The sequence below is a fragment of the Helianthus annuus genome, chromosome 15 (genome assembly GCF_002127325.2).
Source record: "Helianthus annuus cultivar XRQ/B chromosome 15, HanXRQr2.0-SUNRISE, whole genome shotgun sequence".
NCBI classification, from domain to species: domain Eukaryota; kingdom Viridiplantae; phylum Streptophyta; class Magnoliopsida; order Asterales; family Asteraceae; genus Helianthus; species Helianthus annuus.
The window spans coordinates 114684908-114701383 of record NC_035447.2 but is presented as its reverse complement, the minus strand read 5'-3'; the positions used below and the strand labels follow the sequence as shown (position 1 = coordinate 114701383).

Sequence of the window (16476 nt, the reverse complement as noted above, 5' to 3'; positions counted from 1 at the left end):
GTTTGAGCCCAAAAGGACACTAGAAGGTATGGGGCCGGCTGCGGCCCGGTTAGGACCGGCGCCGGTCCCCCACATCGTCCCCCTGGGGCTCGGCTTGGCACAACCGGCACCCACGTTACAAAAGTGTATTGCGGCCATTCGCCAACTGGCGTACGGGACAGTGGCCGACGCTTTGGACGAGTACTTACAGATGTCGGCAAGAACTACGCGGGAATGTTTGTATCGGTTTTGCCATAATGTGGTGAAACTGTATAGCAAAAAATATTTGCGGAAACCAAACGCGTATGATGTTCAACAGTTGTACCAAGCTCATGAAGCAAGGCACGGGTTTCCGGGAATGCTTGGTAGCATTGATTGTATGCATTGGGCGTGGCATAACTGCCCGATTGCGTGGCGCGGCCAATATACGCGAGGTGATCACGGCTATCCAACCGTGATACTTGAAGCCGTGGCATCACAAGATTTGTGGAAATGGCATTCTTTCTTTGGTCTCCCTGGTTCACTCAACGACCTCAACGTGTTATACCAATCGGCGATCTTTACCGATGTCGTTAATGGAACCGGTCCGGACACACGTTTTACAGTTTCTGGGGGTTGAGTATAGACATGGGTATTATCTTGCTGACGGGATATATCCGTCTTGCTCTACAATTGTAAAGACTATTCCATATCCCGAGGACGAAAAAAGGAAAAAATTCGCCAAGCGTCAAGAAGCTGCAAGAAAAGACATCGAACGTGCTTTTGGTGTCTTACAAAAAAAATGGGTCGTCTTTGCACAACCGGCACGTGCGTTCACACCGAAAAGGTTGCGCCTTTGTATGTACGCTTGCATTTTGCTCCATAACAAGATTATTGAAGACGAAGGTCGGGCGATTTGTGAGTATGATGAGAATGCATCTTACGGGAACACTGTCCCGGTTGATCCGCCGCAACAGGATTTAAACTCGTTCTCACTAACCAACGACTTCACGCATGCAAACCTTCAACAGGATTTGGTAGAACATATTTGGAACAATGTTAACATCGGGGACGGTGACGGAGACGAAGACGAAGACGAAGACGAGTAGTGTAATTTTTTATTTTTAGGAAATGTAATTTTTTTTTTCCGAAATGTTTTTATTTTTATTTTTAGGAAATGTAATTTTTTTTATTTTATGAAATGAATTTATTATGTTGTGTTATGTTGTATTTATTAAGTTAATAAAAAAATTAGGAAATTATAAAATATTAAGGTGGGGCCTCATCCTCCACCCCCCTCAAAAGTGAAGGAGGCCCATCCCCCACGAGCCGGTGATGTGGCGCCTAGGTGGTGGCCCATCCTCGTGGGGATGGACCTCACCATACCCACTAGTCTTAGAAGGTGGATTTGGTTTGTTGTTTATTAATAAGTCGGTTCAAGTTATTCTACAAAGCTTGTAAGAACCGTAAGAAGTATTTATAGAGTGATAAGTGTCCAATAACTTATAATTAAACCCACTACATCACCATCCAAAACCTAAGCACCCACCCTCACCCCACCTCACCACCACCCAAAAACCTAACCCCCCCCCCCCACCCCAAAAAACCTAAAAATAAAAATCTAAAAAAACTAAATACCCACCCCCACCTAAAAACCTAAACCCCCAACCCCTCGGCAAAAAAAAAAAAAAAAAAAAAAAAAAAAAAATTGGGGGGTGGGTGGGAGTTTAGGTTTTTAGGTGGTGGTGGATGTTTAAGTTTTTTTTTTTTTTTTTTTTTTTTTTTGTAGTGAGTTTTTTTAGTAGTTTTTGTACCCTTCTTACAATTAGGATCCTTTGTATTTGATCCTAATCCATCATAAGTTATACTCTAAATATCATCCCGTACAAATATAGTTATCGTACAAAACGTACAATTAACATGAAAAAGTAAAAAAGGTTGGTGATATTTTCGTAACTAATCTATTATTAGAGTAACTAGATTATTAGACCAGTGTACTACACGGGTTTAAGGATATAAATTTATAAAGTATTTAATTTTATATTCTCTTAAAAAATTTACATACGTGAATTTTTTACCATAGATGACGCAACAGTTGGTAATGTGTAAAAACTGATTCTTTTAGAAACAAACCAACTTTACATAGAAATTATCATATACTTTTATTTATCTTCATGGCAAAACATATGGCGAGAGGAAACTATCTTCTTTTTAATTTAACCAGAATCCTTCTGTTTGGCGGTATTAAACGAAATCTAAGGATAAACGTTCAAGTGGCAGTATTACTTCCGGATAATATGAGTGCCTCAATAACCTGATCACCCAGTGAAAGGACCTGTAGTTGAGTTCCATTATATAAACCATTCTTTTGTTCAGTATTTCTTGAAAACGTCACTGGAACACTGACCTTTGGTAATTATCAATGGTTTTGCAAGCCTAAAAATATAACTCCATTTAGGACATCCGGCCAGTGTAGACTTGCATCAAAATTATTATGAAGATATTCTATCCTTAAACCCGTTTATTACATGGGTCTAATAACATTAAAAGTGTTTTCAAAGCATGGAAGAAAACCGGTTTTCAAAGCATGGAAGAAAACCGGTTTTCAAATATCGGATTAACCTATTCTTTACCATTTTTATTATTATAATATAAAATAATAATTTATTTAATAGATGTTTTAAATATATAGTAAAAAATCATTTCAAAGAATAAGAAGGTATTGTCACATTGATATTATTTATTATAAGTAAAAATATTATTAATAATTAACTATATATTTTAAATAACTTAAAAGTAAATAATCATTATCTAAGTAAACAATAAAATATTTATTAGTATTAAGTTGTTAAAAAATTTTTGTTTGTTTTGTATTAATTAATTAATTAATAATAATAGTAAATTGAAGGAAAAAATAATATGTGGCATTAAGTAAGCTTTTGTTTTAATATAAGAATGCCATGTGGCATTAAGTATACTTTTTTATTAGTATTAGATTATCAAAATTACTCTAGGAATAATCTTTTATCTAGCAAAAACAGGCGGTGACATTTTCGTAATTATTCTATTATTAGAGTCATTATCGAAATTACTCTACGAATGATCTTTTGTCTAGTAATAAAAGGCAGTGAGATTTTGTAGTTATTCTATTAGTCAAAATTACTCCATAATTGTATCAAACAACATAAAATTCAAAATTACTCTACAAAATGTATTATAATTACTTTGCTAGTTCATCAAAATAACATAACAGACACAATTACTCTACAAGTTCATCAAACAACATATACTTCAAAATTACTCTATTATAAGTACATAATAATTACTCTACCACTTCATCATTAATACACTACTACAAGATATCATTCAGAATTACTTTACAAATGCATCAAATGACTAGTAATTCAAAATTACTCCACAAGTGCATCATAATTAATCTACTAGTTTATCAATAATATACTACTACAAGATACTATTCAAAATTACTCTACAAGTACATCAAATAACTAGCTATTCCAATATACTACTACAAGATATTATTTAAAATTACTCTACAAGTGCATCAAATAACTAGTTATTCCAAATTACTCTTCAAGGGCATCATAATTAATCTACTAGTTCATATTAAAAACATAGCAGACACAATTACTCTACAAATTCATCAAACAACATACAATTCAAAATTAGTCTACAAGTGCATCATAATTACCCTACTAGTTTCAAAAAAATATAACTGACACATTTACTCTGCAAGTTCATCAAACAACATGAAACTCAAAATTACACTAAAAGTACATCATTATTACTCTACTTTTGATAATAATAATAGAATATTTAAGAAAACGCCACCGCCCTTTCTTACTTTTTTCATTTGATTCGTACGTTTTATACGATAACCGTATTTATGTTTGATCTTTTTGTCTAACTAATTGACATATAAAATAAACATATCTTTGATCTACAACAAAAGCGTAAAATAAACATATCTTTAATCGATAACAAAAGCATAATGTTGATCAATGACCATATTTATCCTGATAAATATAATGACAACAAAAAGCATAATATGTTTAACAAAAATAAATATAGTGTTGACATTATATTTTTCTTGATACATAAGAAAAGTATATACACGACTGGTAAGTTGCAAATCTCATGGGTATGAAACTGATTTTTATTTGATATTGCTTATATAACTATCACAAATAATTTGGTTCTTTTAATATTTTTCTCTAGAAAATGAGTGTTGGATCTATGTGCCAAACACAACATTTGATGGCATAATTCTATAGGTTCACAACAACAAAAAAGTGATAATTATCCCACTCACATATTTATATATTATCAACTAACAATATACTTCTGTTTCTACTAGTTATGTTTCACGTATTAGGGTTTTAAGTGTACATAATTTTGGCTTTTTGAGTTGTTTTGTTTAGTGAGCATTTAAGTGGTGGTTTTAGTGGGTATAACTTCATTTAGAAGTTTTCACTCTCTTTCTTTCTCTCTCTGTAGCCGGCGAACTTCCACCGCCTTTTTGGCGACATCCGCCTGCGATGGCCGGAATTGCGACGATCGTTGGCCTCTGCGATGTTTACAGGTAGATTCTTGCTGTTGTTGTCTTAGATTAAGGTTTTTTACGTGTTTATTTAAGTGGTGGTTTTAGTGGGTATAACTTCATTTAGAAGTTTTCACTCTCTTTCTTTCTCTCTCTGTAGCCGGCGAACTTCCACCGCCTCTTTGGCGACATCCGCCTGCGATGGCCGGAATTGCGACGATCGTTGGCCTCTGCGATGTTTACAGGTAGATTCTTGCTGTTGTTGTCTTAGATTAAGGTTTTTTACGTGTTTATTACACTTCGGAGGTTCTTTTTAGAGTTTAACGTTGGGGTTTAGTGTTGGCTTTAACAAGTTGTTGTTGCATGGTCTTTTTTTTGGGTTGTTCTTATGTCATTTAACATGACGGCTTACCATTCGTTGCTTGAGTTTCAACTAATTGGTTTGGCTAAATGGTTATGTAAGATTAAATATATTTATTTTATATTTAATCTAGTAGCCATTATAATCATTTACATTATATGGATCAAAATATATAACAATCCTATTAAATAATTAGTTGGTAATTGTTGATGTGCCTAATTACCCTTATTAACTAATTAGGGTTTCCTCCTGGTTGCATATATAAGGAGAATAATGTGGAGGTTAAAGGGTTAGACAATTTCACAAACCCTAATAGCACATAACATCAATCTCGCCTCCCTCTTCATAACCGATTCCCTTGTCGGTTTCTTATCATCACCATCATTAGATTGCACCCTAAGGAGGAACCAAACCAAGATGACAATCATGTCAAACCTTATTGCTATGTCTCCATGTAACACCCCGTGTTTTCGAATGTCAAAGTCAAAGTCAAAGTCCAAGTCAACTTTGACTTTCTTTGACTGTAGATAGTCTATTTTCAATTTTATTTGTATTATGTGGAGTAAGTGTTGTAATCAGAAAGAATCGAAGTAATCGAACGTTTTAACGCGAACCGATTTACGACTGTGAATAGTAGGAAGTAACAATGCGATAAAGTTAACTAATCAGTAATCAAACCGATCTAACTATCATCAAACTCGAATCTCGAAATACGCGAACTTTGGTTGTTGTCATACGTGTGTGTGTGCCTTATGTGTTACCTGTGCGTGTTTATTTTATGTTTTGTGTGTTAATCAATCGAATCAATCGAAACTCAAAACTCAAATCGAATACAATCGAACTCGAACTACGACGAATGGTAACGTTAGGGTAAGATGATTGTATGTTAAATATAGTAGTTGGGACTGAAAGTAATGTGAATAGGAAACTCTATCGTACTCGACCAAAACCGAAATATCAAAAACCGTCGCAAAACACTCAAAAGGGGGTCACCGATCGAACAAGAGACAATGATCGAACGGGCCAGCCGATCGAATCAGTTGTTCGATCGCGCAGGCCAGCCGATCAGGATGTCTGTCCGATCGGTTAACACTTTCCTCTTTTGGAGCCTATAAATAGGGCTGTCATTGTCATCTTTACCACTTTTGGAAAGCTCTGACCGACCAGCTCCTGTTCTTCACCTTTTCTCAGATTCCTCTCAATTCCGGTAAGTATTCACTCTAAACCTTGTACGTTCTTGATCAATGCATGATTCTACACCTTTCTATGTTTCGATTTTTGGTTTCTAACCGTGAAATCACCAAGAACTAGGCATTCTTGGGTGACGTCATCATGGTGTTCTTCAAGAACACCATGTACTGACTTCAATCCACCATGAATAGCTTGGATCTAACCGATTTCCACATAAACAAGCTAAGATCTACCAAAGATCTAAACATTTCCGTGATGTGAAGGATTGAAAGAAAGGATTCCAACTTTCTTTCAACTCTTTTACACTCAATGCCTTATAACCGATAGAAACGAAGCTTGAACCAACTCACTAATCATCTAACAGTGATGTAGTTCAAGATTCGGATTCTATCTGCGAGGTTCACCGACTCCGGGTTAAACATTAAGCTACCGATCCGGACAGTTCACCGGCCGGATTTGGGTGATTCCTGTCCGAATCAGTGAAGCAAGTAGGAACCCACGCCCATGGTTTAACACGTTGTCAAAAGTACCTCGAAATCATGTCAAAACAGCCAAGTGTTAGACGAAAGGCCGACCGGGTCAGAATGCTGGCCGAACGGCTAGGCTGTTCGAACGAACAGCCCAGCCGATCGGACATGCCAGCCGATCGACCGGGCCAGCCGATCGGCTAACACAGGGTCCCACATTTCACAATTTCATGAAGTATGGTATCGAACGAAGTGATGCCCAATCGAACATGTTATTCGATTGGTAAACATTACTCATCGGATCATGAGATACTATGCTTCAACACTTAATCGATTTTTCAACTCGTTCGACACATTGAGGTGCCACCCGATCGAACATGCTATCAGAACGAATAGGCTGTTCGATCGGATACGCTGCTCGATCGAGTGACAACCTGCTGAGGACTACTGCTGAAATTCCTAACCGATCGGTTAAGCCGACCGATCGAACGGGTCGTTCGATCGACCGACCTGAAAGGTAAGAACACTTCAGTGTTCTCAAATGCTACAACAAAAACTTCAAAAGTTCAAACCATCATACACAAACACATCCTACTCAAAGGAAGAAACAATCCACTCGAACAGTCCAACCGATCGAGCCTACCGGCCTATCGAGCAGGCTGTCCGAACGGATTGTCCAGCCGAACGAACAACCCACTCGATCGAACCTGCCGTTCGATCGACCAGGCTGTTCGACCCACTTACACTTGTTTCCATTATTCGCGTTGTTCATCGTTATGCTATCGAACTGTTCAGGCTAACCCTACTCTCAAGCGCTCCCTTCAATCGATCAATTAACCGCTGTGAGTATACTCGATCCCTTTTTGCTTTTAGCACTTTTGGGTGTTACATACGTTACTTATATCAAGACACAAAATCAATCATACTACTCAAACTATTTGAACTCTAACCAATATGCATGTATTACGTGACTAAATGAATGCTTGTTGATTGTGTTTACACGTGGAATGCTGTCTACCCGCATTAACGACGTAGTACTATAGTTTGGACTCAGCACCCGTTTTCACGGGGGTTGTTAAGGACAATTACTTGCATGGATTACGGTGGTAATCATGTATTGCGAACTGTCTCGAACAGTCAACCCGCAGTCACTGGTATTGATAGGTCCATGTCGATAATTAACATGCTTCGTTTTCCTCTGTGTACGTGCCGGTTATGCGTAAACTATTTCGAACTCTATATGCTATTATCAAACTTGTATGCTCACCTTTACATTATATGTATTGACTTTACTTTAACGTATGTGACAGGTGTTTAAGATGTTTGCTTGCTAGGAAAGCGAGGCTAGAATAAAGCTCTAGAGACCCCCAGCAAATAGTTGTCTGTCAGGAAAAAGCAACTAGAGCATAGTTGTCTGTAGATCTTGTCAGGCTGGGTCTTTAGGAGCATTTGAACAATATTTAGTTTTGTTATGTTTAAATCTGAGTTGTCGGAACAGAATTTCTTGTTTGGATATTGTCTGTAATAATATATTTGTTTATTTGGGATACGGTATGGGACGTATCTTTAACTGGATTATATAAATAGTCGTTATGGAAACTTCTGAACAATCTGTTTCGCTCAGTGCCACGCCCCGATGATTCCGCCATCGGTTGGGGTGTGACAGATTGGTATCAGAGCCATAACTATAGGGAATTAGGCAGGACACGACCTAGTCCGGGTCGTTGTCTTAGAGACCTAGACTATAGTTAGGAACCAACAGACCCAGCTCAGGTGCTAAACTCTAATATTCTTCGCTATCACTACACTCGAATTTCCAAGAAGAGTCAAGCGATTTAGCCGAGATTAGGTGTGAAAGCCGCAAACTCTCGACTAAATTGTTTGATCAATGCAGATTTTTATCAATGTATCAGTGATTTCCTCATTATTTTCGACAACAAACGAGGAGAATTATACCAAATCAGGAGTGAAATCCATATTTTGATGCATAATCTCCTCAATTTTTTTTACTAAAACAAGGAAGAAATTGCTAAGCCAGGGGTGGAACCCGAACCTTGGTAACTTATTTCCAACTTTTACTCATCTCACCAAAGCCTCGACGGACTCCAACGACCTGAATTCACAAGTATGACCTAAGGAATGCATGTTGAATGCCCAGGAATCAAGGCAGAAGCACGAGCCTGAAAGTCGAAGTGTGACGACAAGTCTAATGTAAATAGTCGAATCGCTTTGGATAGTCAACGTCTAGTAGCCGCAGACAATCTATTTCTCGATTTTATGTGTTTCGATTCTGAGCTCGCAACTGCAGACTCTGATGATTCGTTGATTTTTATGTGTTTTATGTGTAATTGCCTGTTTGTGTGTTTAATTTTAATGATTCGATTTTTGCTATCACTTCGATCGACACACACGACTCGCATTACCCTGCTATCTCAAAACGCTAACAAGTCGTTACAAATCTAGACGATACTATGCTTCGATATACGCTATATTATATTCGACATGCTATACGATTAGACGATACTATTCGATATACTATACGCGATCGCTATATACGAACGACACGCGAACTTTGAATGATAGGATCTTGAGGCAGTCAGAATGCTATAGGTGCTTATAGGAGAACACCGTGCTTAGTGCCTCTGCGATTAAATGAGTATGTGCTTCTGTGTTTAGGTGTCTCTGTGCTCTACGTGCCTACGTGCTTATGTGCTTCTGTGATTACGTGAATCTGTGGTTATGTGCCTATATGTTTATGTGATGCGTGATTCGACGTATTTCTAAGCTTTAGTAAGTAGTAGACGTTTGAAGTGAGATTCGATTTGTTGTGTCTGAGACATACGACGATGTCTGTTGCAGACCATGTCGTCATCTGGACACCGAACCCCACTCACCCGCCAAGAAAAGAGAGACAAGCGTCTCGCTGCTATCATCGCCAAGCGAGTGGCAAAAGCTTTGAGCGAGGTGTATGAAAACTTGGCGGGATTTATAAAAAACAAAATATCAAGGAGTGGAACTAGTCGACAAGGTGCGGGTTTCACCCCTAACTTGACAATTTCGTATCCTAAGTGTGGTTGGTACTCGTCGGGTCAAAATTTAATTTCGACATGTTGACGAGGGTCCACTAGAATTTGAAATTTGAGATTTACCATTAAGATGTGGATTTCACTCCTAGCTTAATGGCGATATCTCGTGTAAAAAGAAGAATAGGTAGATTGTGAGTCGTTCACCAAATTGTGGGTTTCACGCCTATTTTGGTGAATTCGTCTCGAGTGTTTACGGATTTAGAATAGTCGAGTAAAATGCATGAGGGAAAGAGTATGTTAAAGGAATAAACAACAAATATAAACGCACAATGAAGCATATTAAGAATAGCACATAATGAGTGGGATAATAAAACATGTATTAGCATATAATAAAGCAAGTATAGCATGTCAAGTGTTAACACATAAGCGCCATATATGCTTAAAAGATCAAAAGAGAATGAATAAGAGCAAATAAGGTAGCATGCAAGTAGTTTCAAGTAAAACATAAGAATAAGGCTCTAAAACTATAGACTAGGCTAAAGCATTCCTGCTTTTCCTAATTCCCTATAGTTATGGCTCTGATACCAATCTGTCACACCCCAACCAATGGCAGAAACATCGGGATGAGACGAAGTGTGAAGATTGCTCGAGACATCATAACACTATTTGTGACGATAATTAAATAATTCCCATTTCATTTCATAACTTTCAATTGTCAACATTACATAAACTCAAGTAACAACAACTTCAAAAGAAATACATGATAACATAAGCAAAATTGATACGACATATTAAACCTAACGTCTATATGTGTATCTAGGCATCAACGCTACTTCTTTTCATAGCATCGTCATCATCAACCTGTAACATGTTTAAAATACAATTCAATGCAAAAGCAAAGGCGAGTATACAAGTTTGATACATACATAGTAAAAGATAAGTTTTAAACAATTCCTCATAGCAAGCATGTGATTCAAGATAAACGTTTAAACATGGCATGTGTCTAACATATCAAACCAAGGAAACGCAATATGCTCATGACATTACCGATGATAAAGGGCGGGTCGTTAATCCTATAGCGCTACATATGTCACGGTTTGGCTCGTACGAAGTTAATGATAAATTCAACACATAAGTTTCACCCAAGTTTAAAGTATCAAGCCATCACGTATACAAGCATGTTATAGGAATGTTCATGTGTTTAAGCAAAATGTTCAAGTGTAAGTTTGTTGATAGGTAAACATGTTACACCCCAAAAGTGATAAAAGTAAAAAGGGGAAATACGAGTATACTCACAAGGCTTGCATATGCTTTCCGATTATCCAACTGTTGACGAGTAGAGATTTAGAGTCCGAATGTATAAGGGTTAAAGTTCAAGTATGTTTAGAGTCGAGATTCGGTGTTTAAAACAACATAAAAATAAGATATGAGAATAACATGGAAAATAATCATTTAGTACATATGATGCTTGTTCTTGACACTAGGAAACTCGAAGGAGTTTAGATGTTTTCATGGAACAAGGTTCCATTAGAATCGTGACAAGTTATCATAGTCTAGGATGATGTAATCTAGTACCCCGACATATGAACACTAGTTCATCATCAAAGATTCGATTATTCGAATAATATATTTAGGTTATATAATATATGTCCAATAGTTCAAGCATGAGGTAGAAGATTAAAATCTTCATTTTGGTACCTCTAAATGTCATAGAAATCATGTAGGAGGTAGGAAGATCAACTCTTCCATTTAGGCACCTCTATGTGTTCACCACTACACTTGATGTAAAAAAACAACCAAGGAGGGTCATGAACATACAATAAAGAATAAGAAATATACACACTAACTAAGAGAAATCATCAAATCATGTGAGGATTGTATGTTTGGACAACCCAAGTTGTTCCATAATCACTCATGTATCAAAGACAAAGTTTGACATGACTTGTGGGTTAAAAACCCTAAACAAAACACCAAGTTTATGAGGTTTAATCCTCTGATTTTTAAGTGTCTCAACCTTGTTTTTAAGCCTAACCAACCACTAAAGTGTTGTAAGCATTAGGACATAGGTTTGAGATGAGATAGACTCAAGTTTGGTAAGAAATAACAAGGATTTCATGAAAACAAAAACAATCAGTGGACTTTGGAGCCTTTTTGCTGGAGTTCCAGGGACTTATTTACTGTGAAAAACCCATGGAAACGTAGATAAGGTCAATACAAAGTAGTAGGAAAAAGAATCGAGTGAATCGGATAAGAATTGAGTGAGTTATGCTCATTTTCGTGAAGGGGTGTCAATCTGCTCAAACCCTTGCTTTCAGCTACGGTTTGGAGGAACTTTTGAGAGTTTTTAGTGTTGCAAAAGTGGTAGGGAGGCTGGTTATAAGTGGTATTTATAGGGGAAGGATTAGGGTTTCAATGGGTTGGGCTTTGTAAGTGTTTAGAAGGGGTTACACCTTGAAACTAGCCCACAAAACCCAACTATATGGGGCTGAATTTTGCTGAATTGGGGCTGCCATATTTCTTTATTTTTTTATTTTTTAAAACATTATAATGAGTAATTTTGTTAATTAAGTTGTGTAATAATATGCAACAATGTTTCCCCTAACTTGTAACAAGGTGAAATATGAAATAAAACATGATTTAACTAGGTAAAAAGTGTAATGTACAAGTATGTAACATGTTTGTAAGTGACAAGTATATGTCACATATTAGATGATTAATCATTGTATAAATAAGCATATTATTAGGGGTTTTTAGGTATCAACAATTTAAGGACAAGTATGGACATGCATCGTGAATAAGTATCGTATAAGTATGAATTACAAATAAGGATTCGATGTACAATGAATTCGAACGTATGAACATGTATGAATATGTAGATGGTGAATTTAAAGAAATACGAATTTTATTTGTGATCCAAGTCTCGGATTTTACAACGAAAAGAAGACTACAATAATACAAGATTTCCAAAAATAGCATTACAAGGCGAGCTTTCTAATTATGGAAAGTATGAAAAAGCAGGGCGTTACAGTCTCCCCTCCTTTAGGAAATTTCGTCCCAAAATTTATTTAAGAGGTAGATTTAAAGAGTTTTGGTAACAGTTCGAGACTTGAGATTTTGAGACGTTTTGAAAAGTACGAGATTTTGGGAAGATAAAGATAAGTTTGTAAAATGATTTGTCGAGCCGAAATGGGTTTGAGGCATAAGCAGGGGTAAACAGGTATAGGTAAAACGATTTGAAATGGCTAAAAATTAGAAAGTTCTAAGGGTAATAAGATAAGTTAGGATTTGAATGCTTAAACGAGCTTGATTGTGAACGAGGTTCGTATGAAAGGAAGGAAATAGGAGCATGGGGCGAACAATTGACACTAAATGAACGCAAGTATACGAATGATATGGGCATTAGATAGATGAAAGTAGCATGTTAAGGATGAAGTCTCGTCATGGATAATCGGGCATAATGTGTTTGTGAGTTGCTTAAAGCTTGTATTAGGTCCAAGAGGTCTGTAAAACACTGAATTTCCCATGGCACGTTTTACGAAATTTTGGTAACATGGTGAAAACACTTATATATAGGAAGTACCAGCGGCGTATCCACCATGTTTTGACCATGTTACGTCCGTTTCGTCTTCGGTGTCATGTTACGTTCCGTGTATTACCATACGCAGTAGCACACTCTATGGTTCTCATACGCCTATCACTATAATCCCGTGTGCACCCGTGATTATTTTGATCGTCGCATGATCCGCATAGCTTGTACTAGTTGTGTATGAATCGGGGTATACATAAAAAGTTTAGAATGTGTACGTACAAGAATATAGTATATAAGCAAGTCCATGCTTAAGTATGTGTGGGACCCACGCAAGCGAATCCATCAGGTTACGCTCGCGTATAGGTACGAATGTATGAATCATGAGTAAGGATGAAAGTATGAGCATAAGTTTAAGTATGAATACGCATGTATGTATGAGCATAAACATAAAACGTGTAAGTAGTATGTGTACAAGCAGAAGCGTAAAATGTATAAGTAGTATGTGTATGAGTACAAGCATAAAACGTATGAACATAGGTGTAGGTATGAAAAATAAATATTGCGTATATGGTGTACGTTGAGGCATTGCGGATTAGAAAGGCTAAGTATGTAGATACGAACGATATAAATGGTGTTATCGCGAGATATCGACTAAAACGTGTATGACGATGTGCATGTATAGTTGTTCCAACAAAACGTTGAGTTTATCGAATCAAAATTAGATTGAGCCTGGTTTGAAAGGTAGAATATAGTTTGTATATGTAAAGGAACATAAAGTACTCGTTGGTTATGCATAACGTATTTTGTAACAAATAGAAATGCTAATTTTGTTTAAAAGGGTTTACGTAATCCGAAAAATGGTCGGTCCCTATGAAGTCTTCTTGCCCACGTGTTTTGTAAATTGGTGTAGGAAAAGGGTTTTCGTTAAAAAGTAAGTTCGTTTCATCAAAGAAGAAATTATGAATTTAGGAGGTTCTTGTGAAAACTAGGATCCTTAGAAGAGAAATTTAGCAAAAGGACTTAGTGATTAAAAAAATTAACAAATGATTTGTTGATGTTGAAAAGGGTATTTGGTAAAACAATCATATAACTTCTATAAGATCTTATAAGTATTTGAGAAAGGTTGGTTGGATTTTGATTAAAAGTAGAAGGTGAGCATGTTTTAGTGATTAAGTCGAATATGAAGTTCAGGGGCAAGAGTTTCATTGAGCCGATTAAATTGATAGGTAGCATTTCGTAAGGTTTTGAAGTTCGAGCAATAAAACGTTTTAAGACATGATTATGAATCTCGCGGATATGAGTTGAGTGCAAATAGATTGTAGAATAAGAAGTACGTTTGATAAAACAATGCATTTTGAAATCGGTATGAGTGGGTATTTTGAATAATGATAAACAATTTGGGTATAAGATATGATCGAGTTTGCATAATAAGATATTTTGAAGAGACGTTTTGGTAACGATCACCTAGGTAAGGGAATCACCCCTAACTCGTTGGTGATGTCGTTTTTTTTTTAAGAAAAAGGGGAGTGGAGTTAGTCGTCAAGGTAAGGAAATCACTCCAATCTTAATGATATGTCTCCACTCGTCGTTACAAGGAATATGAAATTATATTATATGAAATCATGCATATATATAAATGTATGGAAAAGGTTCAATATGTTGTGTGCATGAAAAGAGAATATCGAAAGTATACTCGAGTTTGAAAGATTGCATCGTATAAAATAAATATTAGAAACACATGTTGATCAAAATTTGGATGGTTCCAAAACGGAACTTTGACTAACCAAAGTGGTCGAAAAGTCTTTCGAATTTGAGGAGCATGCTTTGGCCTAATAGGTAAAATACTCTCGCCGACAAGTCGGTTAACGGTATTTACCCTTCCGGTTACTACATGTCCCAAATCAATCGAAATTTCAAGTAGCGCTCGGTACGTCGCTTAACCTAAGTACCGCATTCCACCCTCAAACCGACGGGCAGACTGAGAGAACGATCCGTACTCTTGAGGACATGCTCTGTGCGTGTGTTATAGATTTCGTTGGTAGTTGGAACAAACATCTACCGCTAGTTGAATTCTCGTACAACAACAACTATCATGCCAGTAGGGCTGTTCAAATCGCTCGCCGCTCGTCGCTCGCTCGATGCTCGTTCGAAAATTGCTCGGAAAATGCTCGTTCGATTTGACGCTCGGTTGTAAACGAGCCGCTCTGCTCGGTTCGGTTTGTAAACGAGCCAAGCATGAGCAAAGGTCCGCTCGGCTCGGTTCGGCTCGAATTATTTATTTTAATTAGCATACACATACACATACACATACACATACACATACACATACACATACACATACACATACACATACACATACACATACACATACACATACACATACACATACACATACACATACACATACACATACACATACACATACACATACACATACACATACACATACACATACACATACACATACACATACACATACACATACACATACACATACACATACACATACACATACACATACACATACACATACACATACACATACACATACACATACACATACACATACACATACACATACACATACACATACACATACACATACACATACACATACACATACACATACACATACACATACATATATAAATATGTATATACACATACATATACACAAATATAAATTATACATATATACACACACCTGTATATATACACACATTACACATACAGATATACTTAAATATAAATTAAATTTATAGTTTTATATATACCACTATATTAGATTTTGGTTCACTATATACAAATATTGGTTCACTATATACAAATTTACAACTACGTCTATACGTATTAGACCAACCATGCCAATAAAAAAATTAATATCAACTCTAAAAGTTAAACCCTAAACCGATAAACGACAGACTGCTTATCGCCTCAATGTTTCCTGTCGTTACCATAAGTCGATCGTCTCCTGCTCTCAACGTAATTGTTCGTGCAATATGATCATCGCATCGTCGGCCACAACATTGTTATTCATAAGAAAAATATTATACCATGAAATGTGTATGTTTTTAAAGACATAAAAACTTGAGACCAAACATTGTCACTATCTCTTTTAGCAAATTTAAATCGGGTAACATGGTTGTCCAAATTGCTCGAACTTCGCTCGACGCTCGCTCGGAATATTTACTGCTCGAAACACGCTCGCTTGATTTGAAGCTCGGTTTTAAATGAGCCGCTCCGCTCGGTTCGGTTTGTAAACGAGCCAAGCATGAGCAAAGGTCCGCTCGGTTCGGCTCGGCTCGTGAACAGCCCTACATGCCAGCATACAAATGGCACTATTCGAGGCCCTGTATGGAAGAAGATGTCGTTCGCCTATTGTGTGG

At 36.8% G+C, this 16476-nt stretch overlaps 1 protein-coding gene across 1 annotated transcript; it reads left to right on the top strand.

The window, feature by feature from the left end:
* The first annotated feature begins 545 nt into the window (after nt 1-545).
* On the top strand, nt 546-1067 carry LOC110914061. Its single transcript, XM_022158878.1, has one exon. It carries the CDS (start codon nt 546-548, stop codon nt 1065-1067), a length of 522 nt encoding a protein of 173 aa, XP_022014570.1.
* The last annotated feature ends 15409 nt before the right edge of the window (nt 1068-16476 follow it).